Source organism: Amblyomma americanum, chromosome 2 (genome assembly GCF_052857255.1).
Source record: "Amblyomma americanum isolate KBUSLIRL-KWMA chromosome 2, ASM5285725v1, whole genome shotgun sequence".
Lineage (NCBI taxonomy): Eukaryota > Metazoa > Arthropoda > Arachnida > Ixodida > Ixodidae > Amblyomma > Amblyomma americanum.
In genome coordinates, this window is record NC_135498.1 from 139,637,638 (window position 1) to 139,659,287 (window position 21,650).

Here is a 21,650-nt window from a genome sequence, read left to right on the forward strand (position 1 = left end):
GTTCTTTCCAAGCATATGTGCACACTTCTAATTTTTGTTCGCAGGTACCGTCTTTGCTCAAAATATGCAGGCAGTGGAACACTTGCGCATTTTTTGCGCTCAAAATGCTGTGTAAGGTATGAAGAACTGGTATCCTGACATTTTTAGACGTGTTTGTTTTGAGTGTGTCTTAAGGGCTCCACTCTATGGCAGATGAGACACCCCAATGATTTGGTAGTTTTGCCAAAGACTGCACAATTGCCCATGTAACATAAACCTTTGTGGATTTCAAGCTCCAATACTCTTTGCACACTCTTATTTGGAGGCTCAACTGCCCCCCTCCACACACACACACACACATCCCTCCTCCCTATCTATCTTTAAGACGGAGTTTCGCTCTGCCAGCATTATCTCTCCTCAAGTAGTTGAAAATACTTGACTTTTTCCTGCCCTTTATGGCTCTTTTGAGTTAAATGTTTTACCAACGAATTGTGCCAGCAACTATCGTTAGAGAGTATTTCCGTTTACCTCTTGTTTGGCTTCTCTGCTGAACTTGTGCTGTACGTAGAGACGACCGACAATCTCGGGCATAGCGTCGTTCTTGATGCCAACGCACTTTTTCCACCTCGGACTGTCGGTGACGACTCCCGCAATAACTTTAAGTCCGCAGGAAGCATTTCGAAATTGCTGAGATGTTTTCTCCGCCCATGTCATCATGACTCTCAGGCAGGCGTAGTTGTACAGCGTCTTTCTGGAAAGAAAATTTAAAACGGGCCGCTGCTTTTACGGCAGAGAATGATTCAAGCTTCCCTGTTGCGCACAAACATTTCCAGGTTTATATTTACGGTAGTGTTGAAGAGTTGGGGCATAATATTGTCTGAGATGTATTGGTTATTTTATTTTAATGCAAAGGCACTTGTATTCAAATTGCAAGAAAAGCCGATTGCGTGTGTTTGTTAGTGTGTGAGTGTGTGTACTCACAGATGGGAGCAGAAAATGAGTAAGCTGTCCTCTAGGGCGCTCCCTTTCATAAAACGGTGCGTGCTCAAAGTGGAGTTTACCCTCTTTTTACTCCTCCCTGTTAAGATTGTAGTGTTATGTTTGTAAACGCTAGATCTGGGGAGGAAAAAGAGGGAGTCGGAGAGTATTTGGCTGGGACGGAGTTTTTTTACCGGATGACCAAAAGCATTTGCACGTCGCGTTTTGAGAGAGAATTTGGTGTTTCTCTCTCTTTCCTTAGGAAGAGAGTTATTGAGACGGAGTTAAAAGCCTAGAGGACAGTTAAGACCACCGACCATTTTAGGATTTCGTTGTTGTCGACTATAGTTACGTACCAGCCCTATTGAAAAATCTCATATATATGTGTCTCATATATACGCAATTATTGGACATGTGTCCACATATAAGCCATACGTGCTCGTATGTCATGCGTGCTCGTATGTCATGCGTGCTCGTATGTCATGCGTGCTCGTATGTTACTCTGTCCCTCGTATGCCAAAACACATATATACGGGACTCATATATACACATTTGGTGGATATGTGTCAAATGTGTCACATATCCCATACGTGTCCCACGTACATACGTGGGCCTCCTATTCCACGTATAACATACGAGGGACTGGTCGTGGGGTTACGGTGGCTTTGGAGCTCATGCACTGGAAAGCAATTAAAGAGGAATGTCCAGCTAACAGCTGTGAACATGCAGGCTACATAAATGAACTTGCAACCCTTAGCAGAGCAAATGCTGCATCCCAGAAATAAATGGATGCTTGCATACGCCTGGTTGCAGGGAATGAAATACGACTCTTTTCTTTCACTGCCTTTATTTTTATATTGCAGGGACAGGTAAAGACTACTTAATGTCTCTCAACATATCTGCCAGGAAACGATTCATCTTCCCCCGCCGCGCTTTTTGATCCTCGGCAGTTGGATTGGCAATAATATAAGCATCAAATGCATCTGAAAGAGTAATATATTCATGACATAATTGGAAGACACACAGGTGCTGAAGAATAATGGGATTCAAATCATGTACATTTAAATAAAATGAACACTCAGGAAATTTAAACATAATGAGACTTACTGCCCACTGCTGCCAGCTTTTCTGGGGTCAGCCCAGGTTTCTGTGTGGCACCAGCTTTCAGAAATCGCCGGCATGCAGCGCCGGTGACACTTTTTCCCCGAAGATTTGAGACTCCCCACAAAAGTTTTGCAGTGTCCTTGCAAAACAGGGAGTCCCGACCTCGGGAAAGGAGCCAGCGCCACCGCTCCGCACTCACATACATCCCATTCCCGAGATGTACCTGAAGTAAATGAAGTAAAACAGCATGTTTTTATACTGTACGGTAACAAACTGAGAAGAGACATTATTTGCTACATTAAAACTACTAAAATCCCATTCTTAAGGGTTGCTATATGCAATATTACGAAAATATCAATTCTCCTTGCATATCCTAGTAATGACAAAACATAACACTCGGCCCTCTACTTTAGAGTTAGCAGCACATTGGGCCTCCTATAGTCACCTCTGTCCATAATTATATAAACCTACGTTAGACAACACAGGTCGGCTTCTCTTTGGATTCCTACAGGCTCCACTGCATGTTGGCAACACTACTGTTAATTGCCAGGCATTCAGAGGCACAGAACAGATAAAAGTTGAGGTATATTTAAAATGTAGCAACTAAAACGTAGCATCAGAGGCTGCACTATTAGAACATGAAACTTGGAGGTTGTGTTGATGGTTGCTATAAGCCATTGTTAAACAAAGCTACTCTGGTTTGGTTTATGGCGGTTTAACATCCAAAAGTAACTCAGGCTATGAGGGACGCTGTAGTGAAGGGCACCGGAAATTTCGACCACCTGGGGTTTTTTAACACGCACTGACATTGCACAATACAGAAACCTCCTGAATTGCGCCTCCATCAAAATTCTACCGCCGCAGCTGAAATCAAACCTGCGTCTTTCGCGTCAGCAGCAGAGCGCCATATCCACTGATCCACCGCGGCGGCTTCAAAGCTACTCTGAGCTGTCACTGCTGTGCAGGCAAAATTTTTTTTTCTGCTCCATATACCATGCATTCAGAAGGAAAATGTCACGCTTTCAAGAGGTGTGCACTGCTGTTCAGGCCCACACTTGCCAGTTTCTAGATTGCTTGTCTACAACTACCAATTGGTATTAATTGAAGCTAAAAGCATTTCAAACTTTCAAAAACAGTTCTAAACATGAGAAGCCACAGTACCTGGCCACTGACTTCCACAAGAGCACCCGGATGATCCTGCAGTGGAGCAGGAGCCATGCTAGTGGAAGCCTGCAAAGTGAGAAAACCTCATTTGCCACAAAATAGTAATCTACATGGCACATAAAAGGGCAACCGCGGAGGATTTTTAACTTTGAGTTTACTATTGCATTACACTACTTCTTCAGAATAAAGAGAAATTGATTAATGAAAGGTCAACAAGTAAAAAACTGAAAACCAAAACTGTAATTTGACCAATAGATCAAAATAAGGTATTTTTAAAGGTTATGTCATAGAACCTCTTAATGGGGATTGATTGGCAAAAGTTTGCCTGCAGTTACATGTAACATAACCTCTTATAATGGCATCATTGGGAGAAGTTTGCCTGTAGTTAGCAAGAATGGAAGCAAAAAGCATTTCGAGCTCACAAAAATAGTTCTGAACATGAGAAGCCACCGTACCTGGCCACTGACACCAAGAACACCACCTGGGTGGTTCTGCAGAGGACCAGGAGCCATGCTAGTGGAAGCCTGCAAAGTGAGAAAACCTCATTTGCCACAAAATAGTAATCTACATGGCACATAAAAGGGCAACCGCGGAGGATTTTTAACTTTGAGTTTACTATTGCATTACACTACTTCTTCAGAATAAAGAGAAATTGATTAATGAAAGGTCAACAAGTAAAAAACTGAAAACCAAAACTGTAATTTGACCAATAGATCAAAATAAGGTATTTTTAAAGGTTATGTCATAGAACCTCTTAATGGGGTTTGATTGGCAAAAGTTTGCCTGCAGTTACATGTAACATAACCTCTTATAATGGCATCATTGGGAGATGTTTGCCTGTAGTTAGCAAGAATGGAAGCAAAAAGCATTTCAAGCTCACAAAAATAGTTCTGAACATGAGAAGCCACCGTACCTGGCCACTGACACCAAGAACACCACCTGGGTGGTTCTGCAGAGGACCAGGAGCCATGCTAGTGGAAGCCTGCAAAGTGAGAAAACCTCATTTGCCACAAAATAGTAATCTACATGGCACATAAAAGGGCAACCGCGGAGGATTTTTAACTTTGAGTTTACTATTGCATTACACTACTTCTTCAGAATAAAGAGAAATTGATTAATGAAAGGTCAACAAGTAAAAAACTGAAAACCAAAACTGTAATTTGACCAATAGATCAAAATAAGGTATTTTTAAAGGTTATGTCATAGAACCTCTTAATGGGGTTTGATTGGCAAAAGTTTGCCTGCAGTTACATGTAACATAACCTCTTATAATGGCATCATTGGGAGATGTTTGCCTGTAGTTAGCAAGAATGGAAGCAAAAAGCATTTCAAGCTCACAAAAATAGTTCTGAACATGAGAAGCCACCGTACCTGGCCACTGACACCAAGAACACCACCTGGGTGGTTCTGCAGAGGACCAGGAGCCATGCTAGTGGAAGCCTGCAAAGTGAGAAAACCTCATTTGCCACAAAATAGTAATCTACATGGCACATAAAAGGGCAACCGCGGAGGATTTTTAACTTTGAGTTTACTATTGCATTACACTACTTCTTCAGAATAAAGAGAAATTGATTAATGAAAGGTCAACAAGTAAAAAACTGAAAACCAAAACTGTAATTTGACCAATAGATCAAAATAAGGTATTTTTAAAGGTTATGTCATAGAACCTCTTAATGGGGTTTGATTGGCAAAAGTTTGCCTGCAGTTACCAAGAATGAGAATTAAAAGCATTTCAAATCACAGAAATAGTTCTAAATAAGAGAAGCCATCGCACCTGTCTACTGACTCCAGAAAGAATGCCCAGGTTCTGCGATGGAGCCAAAGCCATGCTACTGGAAGCCTGCAAAGTGTGAAAACTTCTCATTTAAAAAGAGTAATGTACAGTGGTCGTCAAAAGTTCGCAGGCCGCTCTGACCGAGCCAGGAGCGGCTGCTCTCCGCGCTCGCGGCGCTGCTATCGCTAGCGCGGCTCGGCGCGCACCGGCTGCGAGGGTATGCGCTGAGAGGGTGTGCATTCCCCTCCCTTTGACTCTCGTTGATAACAAAGCCTGAAAAATGGTAGTGCGCCGCTCGCCTTCACTGTTCGCTCTTCACATTCCGCTGCGGCGCTTCGCGTGGCATTGCAGAGGAGAGTTTTCCACCAAGTGACGCGCCATACTAGCTGCCATATTCGGTTAGACTGTGTGTGCTTCCCATACTTTTCGGCGTCCTGCCGTACGAAATAACGCGTTTACCCACACATGAGCTGTGTTCCGGCTCTCTCAGCCATTTGCGTGATTTCCCACGTTGCATTTCGGCGCGGAGCCCTCATAAGTTCCGCGACACCCATCAAGAAACTTCTCCAATCCTGTTTGTGCCGCTATATGCCATGTCGTGTTTAAAAAAAGCTTAACACGTAGCAAGTAATCTTTAAAATCGACCCGGCCAAGCCCGAATCGACGGTGTCAAATACGTTGGCGACCTCCAATTTGGCATTTCTTCTTTCACACCCTCCTTCATCCCTTCCCTTACAGCATGGTTCGGGTGTCCGCCGATATATGCGAAACAGATAGTGTGCCATTTCCCTTCCTAGAAACCAATTTACTCACCTCCAATTTGGCACGGTTCACTTCCCAAAAAGTGGCCCGGGCCACCCCGAAAATTCACCTTTGCCAATTTTCACCGAAATCGATGTCCAAGCATAACTGAGTGCCCCAGACGTGATGGTAACCTCGAAATTTGGCACGGGTCATTTCGAAAAAAGTGGTCCGGGCCAACCTCGAAATTGACCTCTGCCAAATTGCATAAAAATCGATGTCCAAGCATAACTGAGTGCGCCAGACGTGATGGTAACCTCGAAATTTGGCACGGGTCATTTCCAAAAAGGGATCCGGGCCAACTCCGAAATTTGGCCTTTGCCGATTTGCACCAAAATCGATGTCCAAGCAATACTGAGTGTGCCAGACGTGATGGTAACATCGAAATTTGGCACTGGTCATTTGTCAAAAAGTGGCCCGGGCCACCCCAAAGTTTGACCTTGCCAATTTTCACGAAAATCGACGTATACAACTATAATTCACCATGCGCGGCATGGTGGCGACCTCCAAATTCGGCACAAGCCATTTCAAAAATTTGGTCCGGGCCACTCCCACAATTCTACCTCTGTCAATCCGTTCCAAAGCCGACGTCTATCTATAATCGATCGACAGAGGATTGACAGAGGCAGAATTGTAGGAGTGGCCCGGACCAAATTTTTGAAATGGCTTGTGCCGAATTTGGAGGTCGCCACCATGCCGCGCAAGGTGAATTATAGCTGTATACGTCGATTTTCGTGAAAATTGGCAAGGTCAAACTTTGGGGTGGCCCGGGCCACTTTTTGACAAATGACCAGTGCCAAATTTCGATGTTACCATCACGTCTGGCACACTCAGTATTGCTTGGACATCGATTTTGGTGCAAATCGGCAAAGGCCAAATTTCGGAGTTGGCCCGGATCCCTTTTTGGAAATGACCCGTGCCAAATTTCGAGGTTACCATCACGTCTGGCGCACTAAGTTATGCTTGGACATCGATTTTTATGCAATTTGGCAGAGGTCAATTTCGAGGTTGGCCCGGACCACTTTTTTCGAAATGACCCGTGCCAAATTTCGAGGTTACCATCACGTCTGGGGCACTCAGTTATGCTTGGACATCGATTTTTATGCAATTTGGCAGAGGTCAATTTCGAGGTTGGCCCGGACCACTTTTTTCGAAATGACCCGTGCCAAATTTCGAGGTTACCTTCACGTCTGGGGCACTCAGTTATGCTTGGACATCGATTTCGGTGAAAATTGGCAAAGGTGAATTTTCGGGGTGGCCCGGGCCACATTTTGGGAAGTGAACCGTGCCAAATTGGAGGTGAGTAAATTGGTTTCTCGGAAGGGAAATGGCGCACTATCTGTTTCGCATATATCGGCAGACACCCGAACCATGCTGTAAGGGAAGGGATGAAGGAGGGTGTGAAAGAAGAAATGCCAAATTCGAGGTCGCCAACGTATTTGACACCGTCGATTCGGGCTTGGCCGGGTCGATTTTAAAGATTACTTGCTACGTGTTAAGCTTTTTTTTAAACACGACATGGCATATATCGGCACAAACAGGATTGGAGAAGTTTCTTGATGGGTGTCGCGGAACTTATGAGGGCTCCACGCCGAAATGCAACGTGGGAAATCACGCAAATGGCTGAGAGAGCCGGAACACATCTCATGTGTGGGTAAACGCGTTATTTCGTACGGCAGGACGCTGAAAAGTATGGGAAGCACACACAGTCTAACCGAATATGGCAGCTAGTATGGCGCGTCACTTGGTGGAAAACTCTCCTCTGCAATGCCACGCGAAGCGCCGCAGCGGAATGTGAAGAGCGAACAGTGAAGGCGAGCGGCGCACCACCATTTTTCAGGCTTTGTTATCAACGAGAGTCAAAGGGAGGGGAATGCACACCCTCTCAGCGCATACCCTCGCAGCCGGCGCGCGCCGAGCCGCGCTAGCGATAGCAGCGCCGCGAGAGGGGAGAGCAGCCGCTCCTGGCTCGGTCAGAGCGGCCTGCGAACTTTTGACGACCACTGTACATGGCATACTCAAGGGCAACCTCAGGGGATTTTCGAATATTTTCAGTTTGCTACCTCTTAATAATTCTTCTAAATAATGAGAAATTAAATAATTAAATGTGAACAACTAGAACGCTGAAACCAAACTGGATTTCAACCAATAAATCAATATATATTTTTAAACATAATGTCACAGAACCTCTTAGCGGTTTGATTGGGAGAAATCGTTTGCCTGCAGTTACCAAGAATAAGAGCTAAAAGCACTCAAGCTCACAAAAATAGTTTTAAATGTGAGATCTGATCATTCGGACAGCCCATCCCGTCCCGTCAACCACAAATACTTTTCTATGGCATAAAACTCCCGTTAATTTGGACAAATTTGGCTACCCTTCGGTTAATTCAGACAGGCGGCAGAGCTTGCATGTGTACAAGGAGGCCATGAGTGCACCGGAGCTGAGATGATGAGGATAGAGGAAGCGGCGCTGGTGTTAAACCAAAGTATAAAGGCGCCACTGCATTGGTGTAAACATCAGCCAAGATGACAGAGGATGGGTTTTCTTGTTTTTTTTTGTTGCCCTGCTGTGCCACATTTTTTTTTTCCTTTGCGTATGCACCGTGGAGCAAGGTGTGCGCGTGCTGGGGTGGTGTGTGGACAGCGTTCTCAGCAACAATCCCGATAACGCTGCAATCTTCGACTCCTGCGATGGCTACCAAGGCCCTAATGAAGCAGCCGAATTATGTGGCGAAGGGCTTAATTAGCTCAGAAAGTAGAAATACTGAAGGCTGCCTAGGGAGCAGTTCCGCAACAGGCCATCATGACAAGATATAACGTGAAGAGGAACACGCTGACCTCGTACATTAAAAATGAAGCTCATATTTTGCAAGCTTACGATGGGCAACAGCTCTCCGACAAGCGGAAGACTCTGAACGGCAGCATATTCAAAGCAGAAAGAAGCACTGCTTCGATGGATTGCGAATGCGCAAAATTCACAGCTGCCCTTGAGCGGACCTCTCATCTGCGCACTAGCAGAAAAATACGCCCTAATGATGAACATCGGAGGTTTGAGTGCATCAGAAAGGTAGTCTGGCCGCTTCAAGAAGGGGCATAATTTGGTCTCTGAGTGCCTGCGGCGAGCAAGGTGCTGTGGATGCAAGCGTGGAGAAATGTGCTTCCGAGGCGCCCTGCTGTTATGAGCCCTGCAATGTATTTGTATTTAATGCCAATGAGATGGCACTTTTCTACAAGGCCCTGCCAGATAAGACCCTCGCTTTTAAAGGAGACCCTTGCTTCGGCGGCAAGCGAGGTAAGGACAGAGTGACAGTTTTGATTGCTGCGAATATGACCGGCATGAAGCGGCTGCCGCTGCTGGTTGTTGGAAAATTGCAGAAACTGCTGTGCTTCAAAAATATAAAACAGCCACCCGTAGACTGATCCAACAAAAGGCTTGGATGACATCCGAAATAAGCGTGTTCCGCAATTAAACGCGCACTTAGACTGCACCTCAGAGCTAAACTGGTAAATTGTTAGAGCTCAAATTTCGCACAGAAATGGAATTTGGCTGGCAGAATTGTTTTATACCACACTTTTTTGGGGTACTTGCCTGCATCAACAAGAAAGTTGGATAGTATTCGCATCGTCTGCAGCAACGATGAAACAAATTGGAGCGCTTTTTCAACGACTGCACCAGTGGTATCATCTTGTTTGTCAGCTGTGATGATTTGACAAAGGAGGTGGGGAAGTGTTTTGTGGGAGGTTTGAGGATGCTGTACCATGAAGTCTTCATACTTAGTGCAGCTTTGGCCATACAAAGCTTTTGTGATCATCGATAAAGCAGTTGCTAAAGAGTCTTCACACTTCGAACATCTCACACAAGGTTCTTGTAAACCAGCGCAACGGCTCAAAGCCAAACAATGAAGCGGCCAAACACAGCGCTGAACTAACAACAGAACGATTTTATTCAGGACACCAGGGCTTAAATACGTGCTGGTATCACAGAAAAACAGAAACATACAGAGAAAACATCAAGTTCTACAGGCTAATCATTGTGAGCAAGCGAAAGCTTTCGATGCACGTAATCTAGGACATCAAAAATTCGTGCTCTTTCTTCGAGATAGCAACAGAAGGGGTGCTTATGCATTCCATACCTATCCTCAATCTCTGATGCCTCAATTATCTCCCTGGTGAGCTGGCCTTTCCTTTTTGCTACAATTTTACTTTTCTCAAATATTGGTCAGCATGAACAATCACGGCAATGAATTCTGATACAGGAGCATTTTTCACATTATTCTTATGCTCCTTAAGTCTTTAGTTAAACAACGACCAGTTTGGCCAATGTACGATCCACCACATGACAAAGGAATGGAATACACCAAGTTGTCTCGGCACTGAACATATTTCTTCTCATGCGTCATGCACACAGGAACATCGTGACATGTTATTTCAGGCCGATTTACACGTGCGCATAAAGTTTTGGTTTTATGGGGGTTTAACGTCCCAAAGCAACTGAGGCTATGAGGGACGCTGTAGTGAAGGGCACCGGAAATTTCGACCACCTGGGGTTTTTTAACACGCACTGACATTGCACAATACAGAAACCTCTTGAATTACGCCTCCATCAAAATTCTACCGCCGCAGCTGAAATCAAACCTGCGTCTTTCGCGTCAGCAGCAGAGCGCCATATCCACTGATCCACCGCGGCGGCTTCAAAGCTACTCTGAGCTGTCACTGCTGTGCAGGCAAAATTTTTTTTTCTGCTCCATATACCATGCATTCAGAAGGAAAATGTCACGCTTTCAAGAGGTGTGCACTGCTGTTCAGGCCCACACTTGCCAGTTTCTAGATTGCTTGTCTGCAACTACCAATTGGTATTAATTGAAGCTAAAAGCATTTCAAACTTTCAAAAATAGTTCTGAACATGAGAAGCCACCGTACCTGGCCACTGACACCAAGAACACCACCTGGGTGGTTCTGCAGAGGACCAGGAGCCATGCTAGTGGAAGCCTGCAAAGTGAGAAAACCTCATTTGCCACAAAATAGTAATCTACATGGCACATAAAAGGGCAACCGCGGAGGATTTTTAACTTTGAGTTTACTATTGCATTCCACTACTTCTTCAGAATAAAGAGAAATTGATTAATGAAAGGTCAACAAGTAAAAAACTGAAAACCAAAACTGTAATTTGACCAATAGATCAAAATAAGGTATTTTTAAAGGTTATGTCATAGAACCTCTTAATGGGGTTTGATTGGCAAAAGTTTGCCTGCAGTTACATGTAACATAACCTCTTATAATGGCATCATTGGGAGATGTTTGCCTGTAGTTAGCAAGAATGGAAGCAAAAAGCATTTCAAGCTCACAAAAATAGTTCTGAACATGAGAAGCCACCGTACCTGGCCACTGACACCAAGAACACCACCTGGGTGGTTCTGCAGAGGACCAGGAGCCATGCTAGTGGAAGCCTGCAAAGTGAGAAAACCTCATTTGCCACAAAATAGTAATCTACATGGCACATAAAAGGGCAACCGCGGAGGATTTTTAACTTTGAGTTTACTATTGCATTACACTACTTCTTCAGAATAAAGAGAAATTGATTAATGAAAGGTCAACAAGTAAAAAACTGAAAACCAAAACTGTAATTTGACCAATAGATCAAAATAAGGTATTTTTAAAGGTTATGTCATAGAACCTCTTAATGGGGTTTGATTGGCAAAAGTTTGCCTGCAGTTACATGTAACATAACCTCTTATAATGGCATCATTGGGAGATGTTTGCCTGTAGTTAGCAAGAATGGAAGCAAAAAGCATTTCGAGCTCACAAAAATAGTTCTGAACATGAGAAGCCACCGTACCTGGCCACTGACACCAAGAACACCACCTGGGTGGTTCTGCAGAGGACCAGGAGCCATGCTAGTGGAAGCCTGCAAAGTGAGAAAACCTCATTTGCCACAAAATAGTAATCTACATGGCACATAAAAGGGCAACCGCGGAGGATTTTTAACTTTGAGTTTACTATTGCATTACACTACTTCTTCAGAATAAAGAGAAATTGATTAATGAAAGGTCAACAAGTAAAAAACTGAAAACCAAAACTGTAATTTGACCAATAGATCAAAATAAGGTATTTTTAAAGGTTATGTCATAGAACCTCTTAATGGGGTTTGATTGGCAAAAGTTTGCCTGCAGTTACATGTAACATAAGCTCTTATAATGGCATCATTGGGAGATGTTTGCCTGTAGTTAGCAAGAATGGAAGCAAAAAGCATTTCAAGCTCACAAAAATAGTTCTGAACATGAGAAGCCACCGTACCTGGCCACTGACACCAAGAACACCACCTGGGTGGTTCTGCAGAGGACCAGGAGCCATGCTAGTGGAAGCCTGCAAAGTTAGAAAACTTCTCATTTTCCACAAAGAGTAATGTATGTGGTACATTAAAGGGTAACTCCAGGAAATTTTCATACGTTTTGAGTTTACTATCACATTACACTTCTTGAACGTCTTTGTCTCAGTTCCAAAAAATATAGTTCTCCAAAATAATCATTAATTAAATAATGAACTGTCAACTACAAAACTGAAACCAAAACTGGAACTTGACCAATAGATCAAAATATGAGATTTCTAAAGATTATGTCACAGAACCTCTTATAGCGGTTTGATTGGCCGAGTTTGTTTGCCTGCAGTTACCACGAATGGGAGCTGAAATCATTTCAAGTTTACACACTGCTTCGAAAAAAGAGGGCAATTAAATCACTGTACCTGACCACTACTCTCGGCAAGAGCACCCAAGTTTTGCGGCATAACCAGCCCGGTACTTTTGGAAGCCTGCAAATTGTGAAAAATGTTGACATTTGCCACAAAATGTTACTGCACTTCTCCACTTGGAATTTTACCAAAAATACTGGTACGCCATCTTAATATCAGCTGGCTGCATGGAATTGAGCCAAAATATTTTGTGAATCAAAACTGTGCAATTGTAATATGAAATGAGAATCTCTGCTTGCGAGGCGGCGACAAGATCAAGATACGATCACACACATGCATGTAAAACAAACAGCGAGAACTACCATAACAGGTGCCACTGCAGGCAACAATAATACATGCAATGAATACATGCGATGAAATTGATAAACTCAAGGTATAGCTCAATACCTCCATGTTTTTGAAATCCCCGAGTGGAGATGGCTGCAGAGTGGTAGCTGCTGCCAACGGAGCAGTGAGTTCACTATAAGGTGAACATTCTCGTACTTGCTGCAGTGGTGAGGCTCCGGAACGCTCTGTGCGGCAAGTACAACTGGAATGTTCCTGCATAGCATAGAGAACATTGCAAAAATATTAAGCATCATTAAATAGGCATAATTCTATACAGTAGGATTAACAAAGTACATTGAGGGGGCCAGTTCATCAGAAGAACGTAGTACAAAGACAGCACATAGAAAAGGTACTCAGTAGCCATTACCAGCAATGGCCCATTAGGTCTGTTCAATTTGGCTGCACTGGATGCACCAATTAAAAGAGTGCAGCACTTCCGTATTCATTTTTCAAAAGTGCCCACCTAGTGCAGCATGAATTTTTGACTGGCTTGTGCTGTCTGCGGTGTAAGTGTAGCTGTAGTGCAGAAAAATGGTGGCACCTAGCTGTGTAGGTTGGAAAAGATATGACCGCCATCTTAATGAAATGAAGGCAGTTTCTTCTTGAAAGGAAGAGACGGACAGCATTCGTGGTATAAGAATTGTAAACCTCAGCCCCCCAAAAAAAGAATTGTGAACTAGACAGACAGCATCTCAGCAGATAGGGATTCCTAAATCATATGTGTAATACCCATGAAACAAATTTGTCTGCAAAAAACAATTTCCTGGGTCTAGTTGATAGTGACATTTCATTACAATTAAATTGAAAATTCTTCATTGTTTGCGATGTTAGTGGGCGTTGATGCTAACACGTGCAGCTGGCAGCAACTCTGTGCTGACACCGAGGCAAGCAGATGCCCATGCCTGATGCCCCACACAAACTCACTAATCCGGCACTGCAGATATGTGACACAGCTACTTAAATTTTACAGAACTAATGCAATGAGTGCAGCCAAATCAAACTGACCTATTGAGCAGTGGGCTCGCTATAAGGTGAACATCTTGCTACTTGCTCCAGTGGTGAGAGCAACATAGTTTAACGCCACCCACAAACTTGACATGAATGCCTGAGCACATGGCTTGGACTGATAATAACACCAAGCAGTGTTGGCTGCTGAATGTGAGACCACATTAGGTGGCTGCACAGGACCTGCTATCAGCTTCTGCAAACACATCACGCAGCATGGTCTCCAACCCAGAAGGCAATGCTCCACAGCATTAAGGCAATCCTAGAAAACCAGTGGGTACTCATGCTAAGTTTGCAGATAGTGTTACAGCACATGATCACTAACGATGCCACCAACCGGTACCCTTAGTTTTTATTGTACTTTGATATAGGAAATCAACAAAACTGGCAGGGTGTCCTGAGGTGTAATGTGATGAGATTGTGAGCCAAATGTGAACCTCAAAATACAAAATGCACAGCCTTGACCTTAGCTCCTAGCAAGATACCTTATAGTCAGGTCAGTCCAAGCCCACAGAGATGGGATTTGAATGCGCAGGCTCCTTTGCCAAGCCATGTACCCTAGCAAGCCGAGCACCAGGCTGGGTCATAGCTCGTACCCATTTAGAGGAAACCGGTGGGTAAACGGCCGGCAGTGGGATTCGAACCCACCCACCTCCCGAAGCCGAGGCGGGTGCTCTACTACAAGGCCATGGCTGTGGTTTAAAGGGCCACAAATGGGCTTCTACCGCACGAGGCAGATTTAACGTTGTTGACGGCGGAACTTATCGCTGATCTGTCAGAGCAACTGTGGTCAAGACCCTTTCCCAAGCATCTCACCCAGAAGAGCCGAGCACCAGGCCAGGGGAAATCTTGTACCCACTAAAAACCGATGGGTACCCGGTGGCACTGGGAATCGAACACAGCACCTCCCGAATGCGAGGCGGATGCTCTACCACAATGACATTCCTGATCTTTAGATCAGTTCAAAGTCTGCTGAAATCTCTAACTGAACTTGCCAAAATTGAAACCGCTGATACTTTTCAATTAACCTGCTTTCTTTAGCCCCGGCCCACCATCTCTTTGCTAATCTACATGCCAATCTACTTCACACTGTTGGAAGATCATCAGACCTTAGCTGGTTCAGATTTTGTCCTCTTCTCTAAAATTCACAGGCCTGGAAATGTGCAAATTGCAACATCTAGTCCTCACTCTGCACAAAAAGCAACTTTCTCAGTAAAACACCTTGTTTTATACACACCTTCAGGCAAAGATGGCAGCGTGCTGCGAGCCAGGATTCTAAATATGAAACACAACAGACACAACATTAGAAAAACACCTGGCTGGGTATTTCAGACATCTTTCAACTGCTTTTTTTACGCCACCAGTAAGAAAAACAAAAGCATGTAAACCAAGCTACTAGGTTTGGTGACCTGAGCTGTTAATTTCAATAATGTGCTTAGCAATTATGCAGAAATTCACTTTGCTTAACACTTCCATTCTGCTTTTGAGTCAAAATTCTTAGCTGCTGCTGGCAGACACCGTTTAAAGGGTCCCGAATGCCTTCTGGCCAAAAATGTCCTCTACCCAGACGGTTGTGAGGCATTGTCCCCAAAACACATGGCCGCAAATAATCCTTTGACTCATTAAAGGGGCACTGCGATGTTTTCCTCGGTGCCATTCAATCTGATTAAAGGGATTCACCATGCACTCCAGAGACCAGTGCAAAAAAAAGAATTTTCAAAATCTGAGCGTGTGTAGGTGCAAGTTATTCCATTTCAAAAATTCAAAATAAAAAGATCATATGAAAATGTATTTCACTCACCCAGTACTGAGACTGGCACTACCAATAAGAACTGCACCTAGGGCACTCATAGCGGAAGCTTGCATGCAATTTTTACCTTGCCCGCACTGCTCTTACCTTGCACTGGTAAGAATTTAACTTAATTGCTTAGATTTCATTTCCTTAAAATACAATTTAAAATTAGCCTTCAAATAGCATATATCAACACCAGACGCACCCAATCACACAATTGGTTGCACACTGTAATCAGCACAAGTTACCCACTTTTGAGACAGGCATACTGCTTATCACTCACCAAATTTGTTGAGGAAAATATCCTCAACTCGGTCATGGCGGGCCTGCAGTTCCGCCTTTTCTTTGCGCACTTGTTTCAGTCTCCGGAGGAGAGTCGCATTTTTTCGGCGCTCTTCCAACAGCTTCTTAGGAAGAACGTCATCGTCTGAGCTTGATCCATCCATTAATTCTTGCAGCTTCTGCCGCTTCGCTGTTTTGACATTGTTTGCTGCATCTTTTGCTGATACAGCCTGCAGTAAAATGCCCCATCCATGTGCTTACGATACAAGTTACAGCACGAAAACAGAGCCAAACATAAAAAACTGATTCTAGGGCAAGCTTGATGCCCGGAATTTTCTAACTAAACAATAATATGCATAGCTGTAAAGGAAGACTGAAAGATGATATTATTCGTCATGCATTTACTTCAAATTACTTAAAAATATCAGGCCATTTTCAATGCAATTTGCACAAGCCTTGATACTTTTACATCAAGAAAAGCATTTTCAAATAGGCCATTCGCACTTCCCTTGCTCTTGGGAAAGCTTGGAGCATTGCTGACATTACAGTGTCGGTCCAGATTGAAAGGCTAGACAAACCTAGTTCTTGATAAAGATTACACTGCTACCGTGGTAACTGTTCCCTTGCCACGCCTTAGGGCATTGGTCATATATGACCAACGTTAATAACCTGCTGCCGAAAATTCATGTCAGCGCTCCTGGACAGGCTGCACCGTATAGTTGGCTTCTATAACACTATCTCTTTGGTTTCATTCTAAAGCTAAAGCTTTACTACTGCCTTCTGCAGCTTGTTTGGCGTGTGTTTCATACGGCCTCGAACTAAGGAGAACCACGTGACGTCGCGGAGCAGCAGTTGTGCCGAAACAGATAAAGAGCGGGAGCTTCGAAAGCAAAGAAAAGGTGCATATAATTGGCCCCCTGGGACAGTGGAGTGAACGTCTCAGTCACGCTATAAGCTACATTGTAGTGACAGATGTGCACTGCATGCGTTGGCATTGACAACGTTGTGGCAGAACCACAGCACTGAAGCTACAGGCCATCAGCGTCCATTGGCATTGGCGTTGCCAACATTCTAGACTCCGATGATTGAGGAAAGGGAGGGCACATAACTGGCTCCCTGAGTCAGTGGACTCCTCAATCGCACTTTGAGGTACAACCTCTCATGATTAAGTATTAATTTATCATCCACCTCCCAGGGTGCCACGTCTAGTTGCCCAATACACCACATCTTTCACTCTAAAACCAGGTTCAGCAGTAGTTAAACAGCAGGTATTTTTTTTTTGTTCTCCATTTTCTGACGCAAGGAGGCAACATGAAAAATGAAATTTTGACCTGACACCAAGAACAACATATGAGAGAATGAAATCAGCACGATGCTCCTGCCCTCGTGTCCTTCGCAATCTTTCGCATAAGCAACATGTACTGCCAAGCTCAGTGCCAGTCTATACTGCAATTCAAGAATCCGCTGCAGAACTCTGTTGACGAAGGCTGCCTGGCTGCTTCCAGCAACAATAAATATTTGACATACAGAGAGAGACACCTGCCTGACTCTTCTCTTAGTACATACATTTTCCTGTGAAACTGTGGCCACTGGCTCGGACTCCTCGAAGTCGAAGTCCGGCACCGGAATTTTACGCCTGGCTAGGCGGCGTATGAGGTCTGCCTTTGTTACTGGAACAGAATACATGAGACAAAATAATAAAAGCGTCAGCAAACACAAGACAAGCTACAAAAATTTATGTTTTATGTAACTAGCAGATCTGAAAACAGCGGGCTTCTCCCTGCCTCGTGCAAATAGTTCAATTTAAGAAAGAAAAAAACACTTTAAATAGCGTTCGCCGGACTAGCTGCTATGTGCACGGGGCGCACACACTGTTTAACAAAGTGGTAACGTATGCGTTCTGCACGCGTTCGCAACAGTAAATAAAGCACGTCTAAGGCTTCATGTAAACAATAGGGCGCTTTTTCATCCCGATAATCCATGACCACATACCTCATTTAAACGCCACCAAGCTTCGTTAAAACCGTATAGGTTGTAAATACATCACGTCAGTGTAAGCGTCACACTTCTGGCAGGCTTCTCAAATCTAAATGACCACGTGGTGAAGTAAATGCAAAACTCACCTCCAAGTTCCATTACTTGGGCGGAATAAAATCCCTCCTCCTCTTCTTTGCCGCCGCCCCAGTAAACGTCTTTTTTCTTTGCCAGGTCGCTTAGAGATGATGGCGTATACTCGCGTATTAAAGATAAATGAACTATAGCTTTTGCGCCGTCGAAATATTTTACATATGCGTAGCTAGGCGCACCTGAGGAACTCATCGTCGAACGACAATGCGGGGACAAAACACGCGTGTGACTACCGCTCACTTGCAACCTGCATGCAGCAACACAGAAAGGCGGAAAGGCTTACAAGGCTAACCAACTCGGATTGGCTTGGCGCCGCACAAGCCGCAAGCGCAAGGTACGGAAGCCGCTGATTACGATGATGATGATCGACTTACCAGCATTACCTTCTAGCCTTAATGAATACGTTTTATTCAGTCTGTTTTGTCTGTATAATTTCAGTGCCGGAACTTAGTCTTCGACGATGAACTCTATCCCCCTCCATGTCGGAGCATCATTGTGCAGCGCATGAGGCCATCCAGTTGACTGCATGTAGTAGCAGACGACGCGGAGCTTCTTATATTTGTCTTCAATAGTTCACATCATGAATTGCTTGAAATGTTACAAATATTGAGCTACATATATTGATTTAAGTATTGCTTTAAGGGGGAAATAGGGAATGAGAAAACAAAAAGGAATATATGTGATTTAAGCAGCAAGTTTTGTGTGGCTTACGACAAGAAACATTACCTGAAACGTTCCAGTGTGCAGCACACACCTAAAAAATCTGGGCCCAGTTCTTGGACGGCGCTGAAACATTTTCGGGTCTGGTTTGAAGATATAAAGGTTCTGTTCCACGGCTCTTGATTTTGGTCTTTTGTCTGTGCTCTAAATAGCAACTTCTGGCAATCTGCAAAAATAAAACTTATTTTGGAACGTTCTTAAGTGCAGCAAGTGCTTGAAGAATCTAGAACTGTTGCAAAATAAGTATCTTCTGGCAAGGTGCGTGGTATCATATAGTATTGTCACTGACCAGCAGAGGAGGAAATACACATTGTTAAAGAATGCAGTGCGAAAAGACAAGGACAAACCAAGAAGTGTACAGGATTGCAGCGCCAGCCCTCTCCAGTTCTTCGTTTGTCCTTGTCTTTTCGCACTGCATTCTTTAACTATGATCACTGACTAACAAGCCCAAACAGCCACTTTATTTCATCCGAGGAAATATATAGATTGCTGGACATGTAAATATATGCACTGAAAGAATGTATGCTATAAAAACAAAAGAATGAAAGGTGCGAGCAGGAAGGGCTTGACTCTGAAAAAAAAAATGCAAATGTGGGGTACAACACGGAATGGCGCAAAATATGCAGAACCACGCCCTCGATCGAGGTGCTTTGAAGAGTTTTGTATAGTTTCGCATAATTGTTCTCTACCGCACCGATATATCGTGTCGAGGGTCATATCGGAAACGGGTAAGGGTTCGGGTCCTGCTCGAGACAATATAAAAGTAGCCGACATCAACTTTGATAGGCAGCCGGCCTGTGGGTAAACACCCCGCATACCATGGTCGGCCCGCACTGGAGAAGTTATCTCGCATATTATATATCTTTGTAACGCCCGAGGCGTTGTGAGAGATTTTCGATCGGGCGATCGAGTCACTCGGGCGGCGGAAGAATCTTTGAGGGCTGCCCATGGCGTATAGCATTGTTTTTCACGACTAGCTTTCGCTGAACTAGGAACTTTTTGGATTTCTTTCTTTGGCATATATGTGAGATAAAATCTTCATTTCTCCGAGGAAAAAAACACATGCATAGTGAATAATTAAGGTTTATGGTGTAGGGGGTTTAACGTCTCAAAGCGATCGCTCAGGCTACTGGGAACGTCGTAGTGAAGGCCTCCGGAAATTTCGACCACCTGGGGTTCCTTAACATGCACTGGCATCGCACATGCAGACTCTATAGCGTTTCGCCTCCGTCGGAATACCACCGTCGCGGGATCAAACTTGTACTTTCGGATAAGCAGTCGAGTACTATCCACTGAGTCGATCACCGCGGCAGCTTACAGTGAACAAGGCTCATGAAAACCCTCGCAGGCTCGACAGACAATTAGGTTCAGGGAATTAGGTTTAGGGAGATTTAACGTCCCAAAGCAACCGATGCTATGAGGGAGGCCGTAGTGAAGGACTCCGGAAATTTCGACCACCTGCAGGGGTTCTTTAACGTGCACTGACATCGGACAGTTCACCGTGTCTACAGAATTTCGCCTCCATCGAAATTGGATCGTCGCGGACGGGATCGAACCCGCGTCTTTGAGGTCAGCAGCTGAGCGCCATACTGGGCCACCGTGGTGGGCGACAGATTATTAAACTTTAAAAATGACGAAATCCCTCAATGAACGCGGCATATGAAACAACCACCGAATGAGAGGCACATATATGCGCGCGACAAGCGAATATAAGAAGTGGACTCGAAGGCACAGACATCGTATGTGAACACATTAAAGAAAAAAAAAAGACTGCATTCGCAGATGGGATGCAGCCGGCGGAAAATTTGTATCACTGCAGCTCCAAGAAATTTCGCGCGAGCTACGTACGTTTCTTCTATATACTGAATACACAGCTGCGTTCATTTCCGTCTGTGTGGTTTGCTTGCAGTGCTTTCAAGAAAGTTTGTAAATTATCAGAAGGAGTGGTTCTAGCGCCAAGGCGTACAGTCGGTAAGAAAAGACTCTGGCCGGTCCACGCGTGTTCCTCAAACGAAGCCGATATCTCGACTATTAGCCGCGCCGGCTGGAGACCGCACTCATAGAGATGAAAGAACAAAATTCTAGCTTTCACCTCCACAAGTTTGGGCTCCAGCTGCCGGCTAACAGCAGAACTACCACCGCCTTCGTTTGAGGAACACGTGGTCCACAGACTACTGTACCCGACTGTACACACACAATAAAACTGAAGACAACACGGGGGCAGAAGCGCCATTCTTTCCTGTGTTCGTACGGCGCTAAAATCCTTTTATTATGTCTGACAAATCAACTATAGCTGACCAGCTAACTCTTTAAAAAAAAAAAAAGTCCTTTCGCCCCTTTATCCTTGTTCTCAAAGGCCCGGACAAGGGAACGGTATATATTGACACATGTGTAGGAAGCATGCATGCACTACTTCTGAATAAGCTTGCTGTCTTGGAACACGATGCCACAAACTTCTCAAACACATGAATTGCGCTTGGCGGCTCCGGTGTCAGAAAAACAAAAACAAAACCTTGAAACCCTGTTTCTAGAGCTGCAGCCCGCCGAGATTACGTGAATGTAAGGACCGGCTTCTTGTTACGCTGACTTGAAATGAAGAATCGGAGCGTTGCAGCAGAGCATTTTCGCTTTCTAATCGTGACAAGTGCGATCCTCGATACGTCACAGATAACAGGCTTTCGCTAAACAAACCAAGGTAACGAACTCGAAAACAGTTCTCAGCGAGGCCTACTTTTGTTGCGACGACAGGCACAAAAATATTGTGTGTCGTCTGCTTGTGTGTCGTCCGTCTCAAAACAGAACCACCAAAACGCTGCCGCACGGCGGATGACGCTAGGTGATGTGAGCCGC

The 21,650-nt window shown here is 44.4% G+C and overlaps 2 protein-coding genes across 2 annotated transcripts; both read right to left on the reverse strand.

Annotated features, from left to right (window-relative positions):
- Positions 1–1,627: 1,627 nt before the first annotated feature.
- On the reverse strand, positions 1,628–4,204 carry LOC144119116 (BEN domain-containing protein 5-like). The gene is made up of 5 exons (XM_077651827.1): positions 4,139–4,204; positions 3,681–3,749; positions 3,223–3,291; positions 2,065–2,284; positions 1,628–1,940 (listed from the first exon to the last, which is right to left on the reverse strand). The coding sequence occupies exons 1-5, from the start codon at positions 4,193–4,195 to the stop codon at positions 1,834–1,836; spliced, it is 522 nt and encodes a 173-aa protein (XP_077507953.1). The 5' UTR covers positions 4,196–4,204; the 3' UTR covers positions 1,628–1,833.
- A 298-nt stretch (positions 4,205–4,502) lies between these two features.
- LOC144120087 (uncharacterized) lies at positions 4,503–17,533 on the reverse strand. Its single transcript, XM_077652550.1, has 12 exons — positions 17,520–17,533; positions 15,955–16,183; positions 15,117–15,154; positions 12,935–13,087; positions 12,542–12,607; positions 12,095–12,163; positions 11,637–11,705; positions 11,179–11,247; positions 10,721–10,789; positions 5,000–5,065; positions 4,597–4,665; positions 4,503–4,520 (listed from the first exon to the last, which is right to left on the reverse strand). Exons 2-12 carry the CDS (start codon positions 16,115–16,117, stop codon positions 4,503–4,505), a joined length of 849 nt encoding a protein of 282 aa, XP_077508676.1. The 5' UTR covers positions 16,118–16,183; positions 17,520–17,533.
- Between the last annotated feature and the right edge of the window lie 4,117 nt (positions 17,534–21,650).

Excerpts from the sequence above, each read along its gene's own strand:
- LOC144119116 (XM_077651827.1), bottom strand. The coding sequence starts at position 4,195 with ATGGCTCCTGGTCCTCTGCAGAACCACCCAGGTGGTGTTCTTGGTGTC. Across the intron at positions 3,750-4,138 it reads TTCTTGGTGTCAGTGGCCAG|GCTTCCACTAGCATGGCTCC; the intron begins GTACGGTGGCTT and ends CTCACTTTGCAG. Across the intron at positions 2,285-3,222 it reads TTGTGGAAGTCAGTGGCCAG|GTACATCTCGGGAATGGGAT; the intron begins GTACTGTGGCTT and ends CATTTACTTCAG.
- LOC144120087 (XM_077652550.1), bottom strand. The coding sequence starts at position 16,117 with ATGGATGGATCAAGCTCAGACGATGACGTTCTTCCTAAGAAGCTGTTG. Across the intron at positions 12,608-12,934 it reads GGGATTTCAAAAACATGGAG|GCTTCCAAAAGTACCGGGCT; the intron begins GTATTGAGCTAT and ends CACAATTTGCAG. Across the intron at positions 11,706-12,094 it reads TTCTTGGTGTCAGTGGCCAG|GCTTCCACTAGCATGGCTCC; the intron begins GTACGGTGGCTT and ends CTCACTTTGCAG.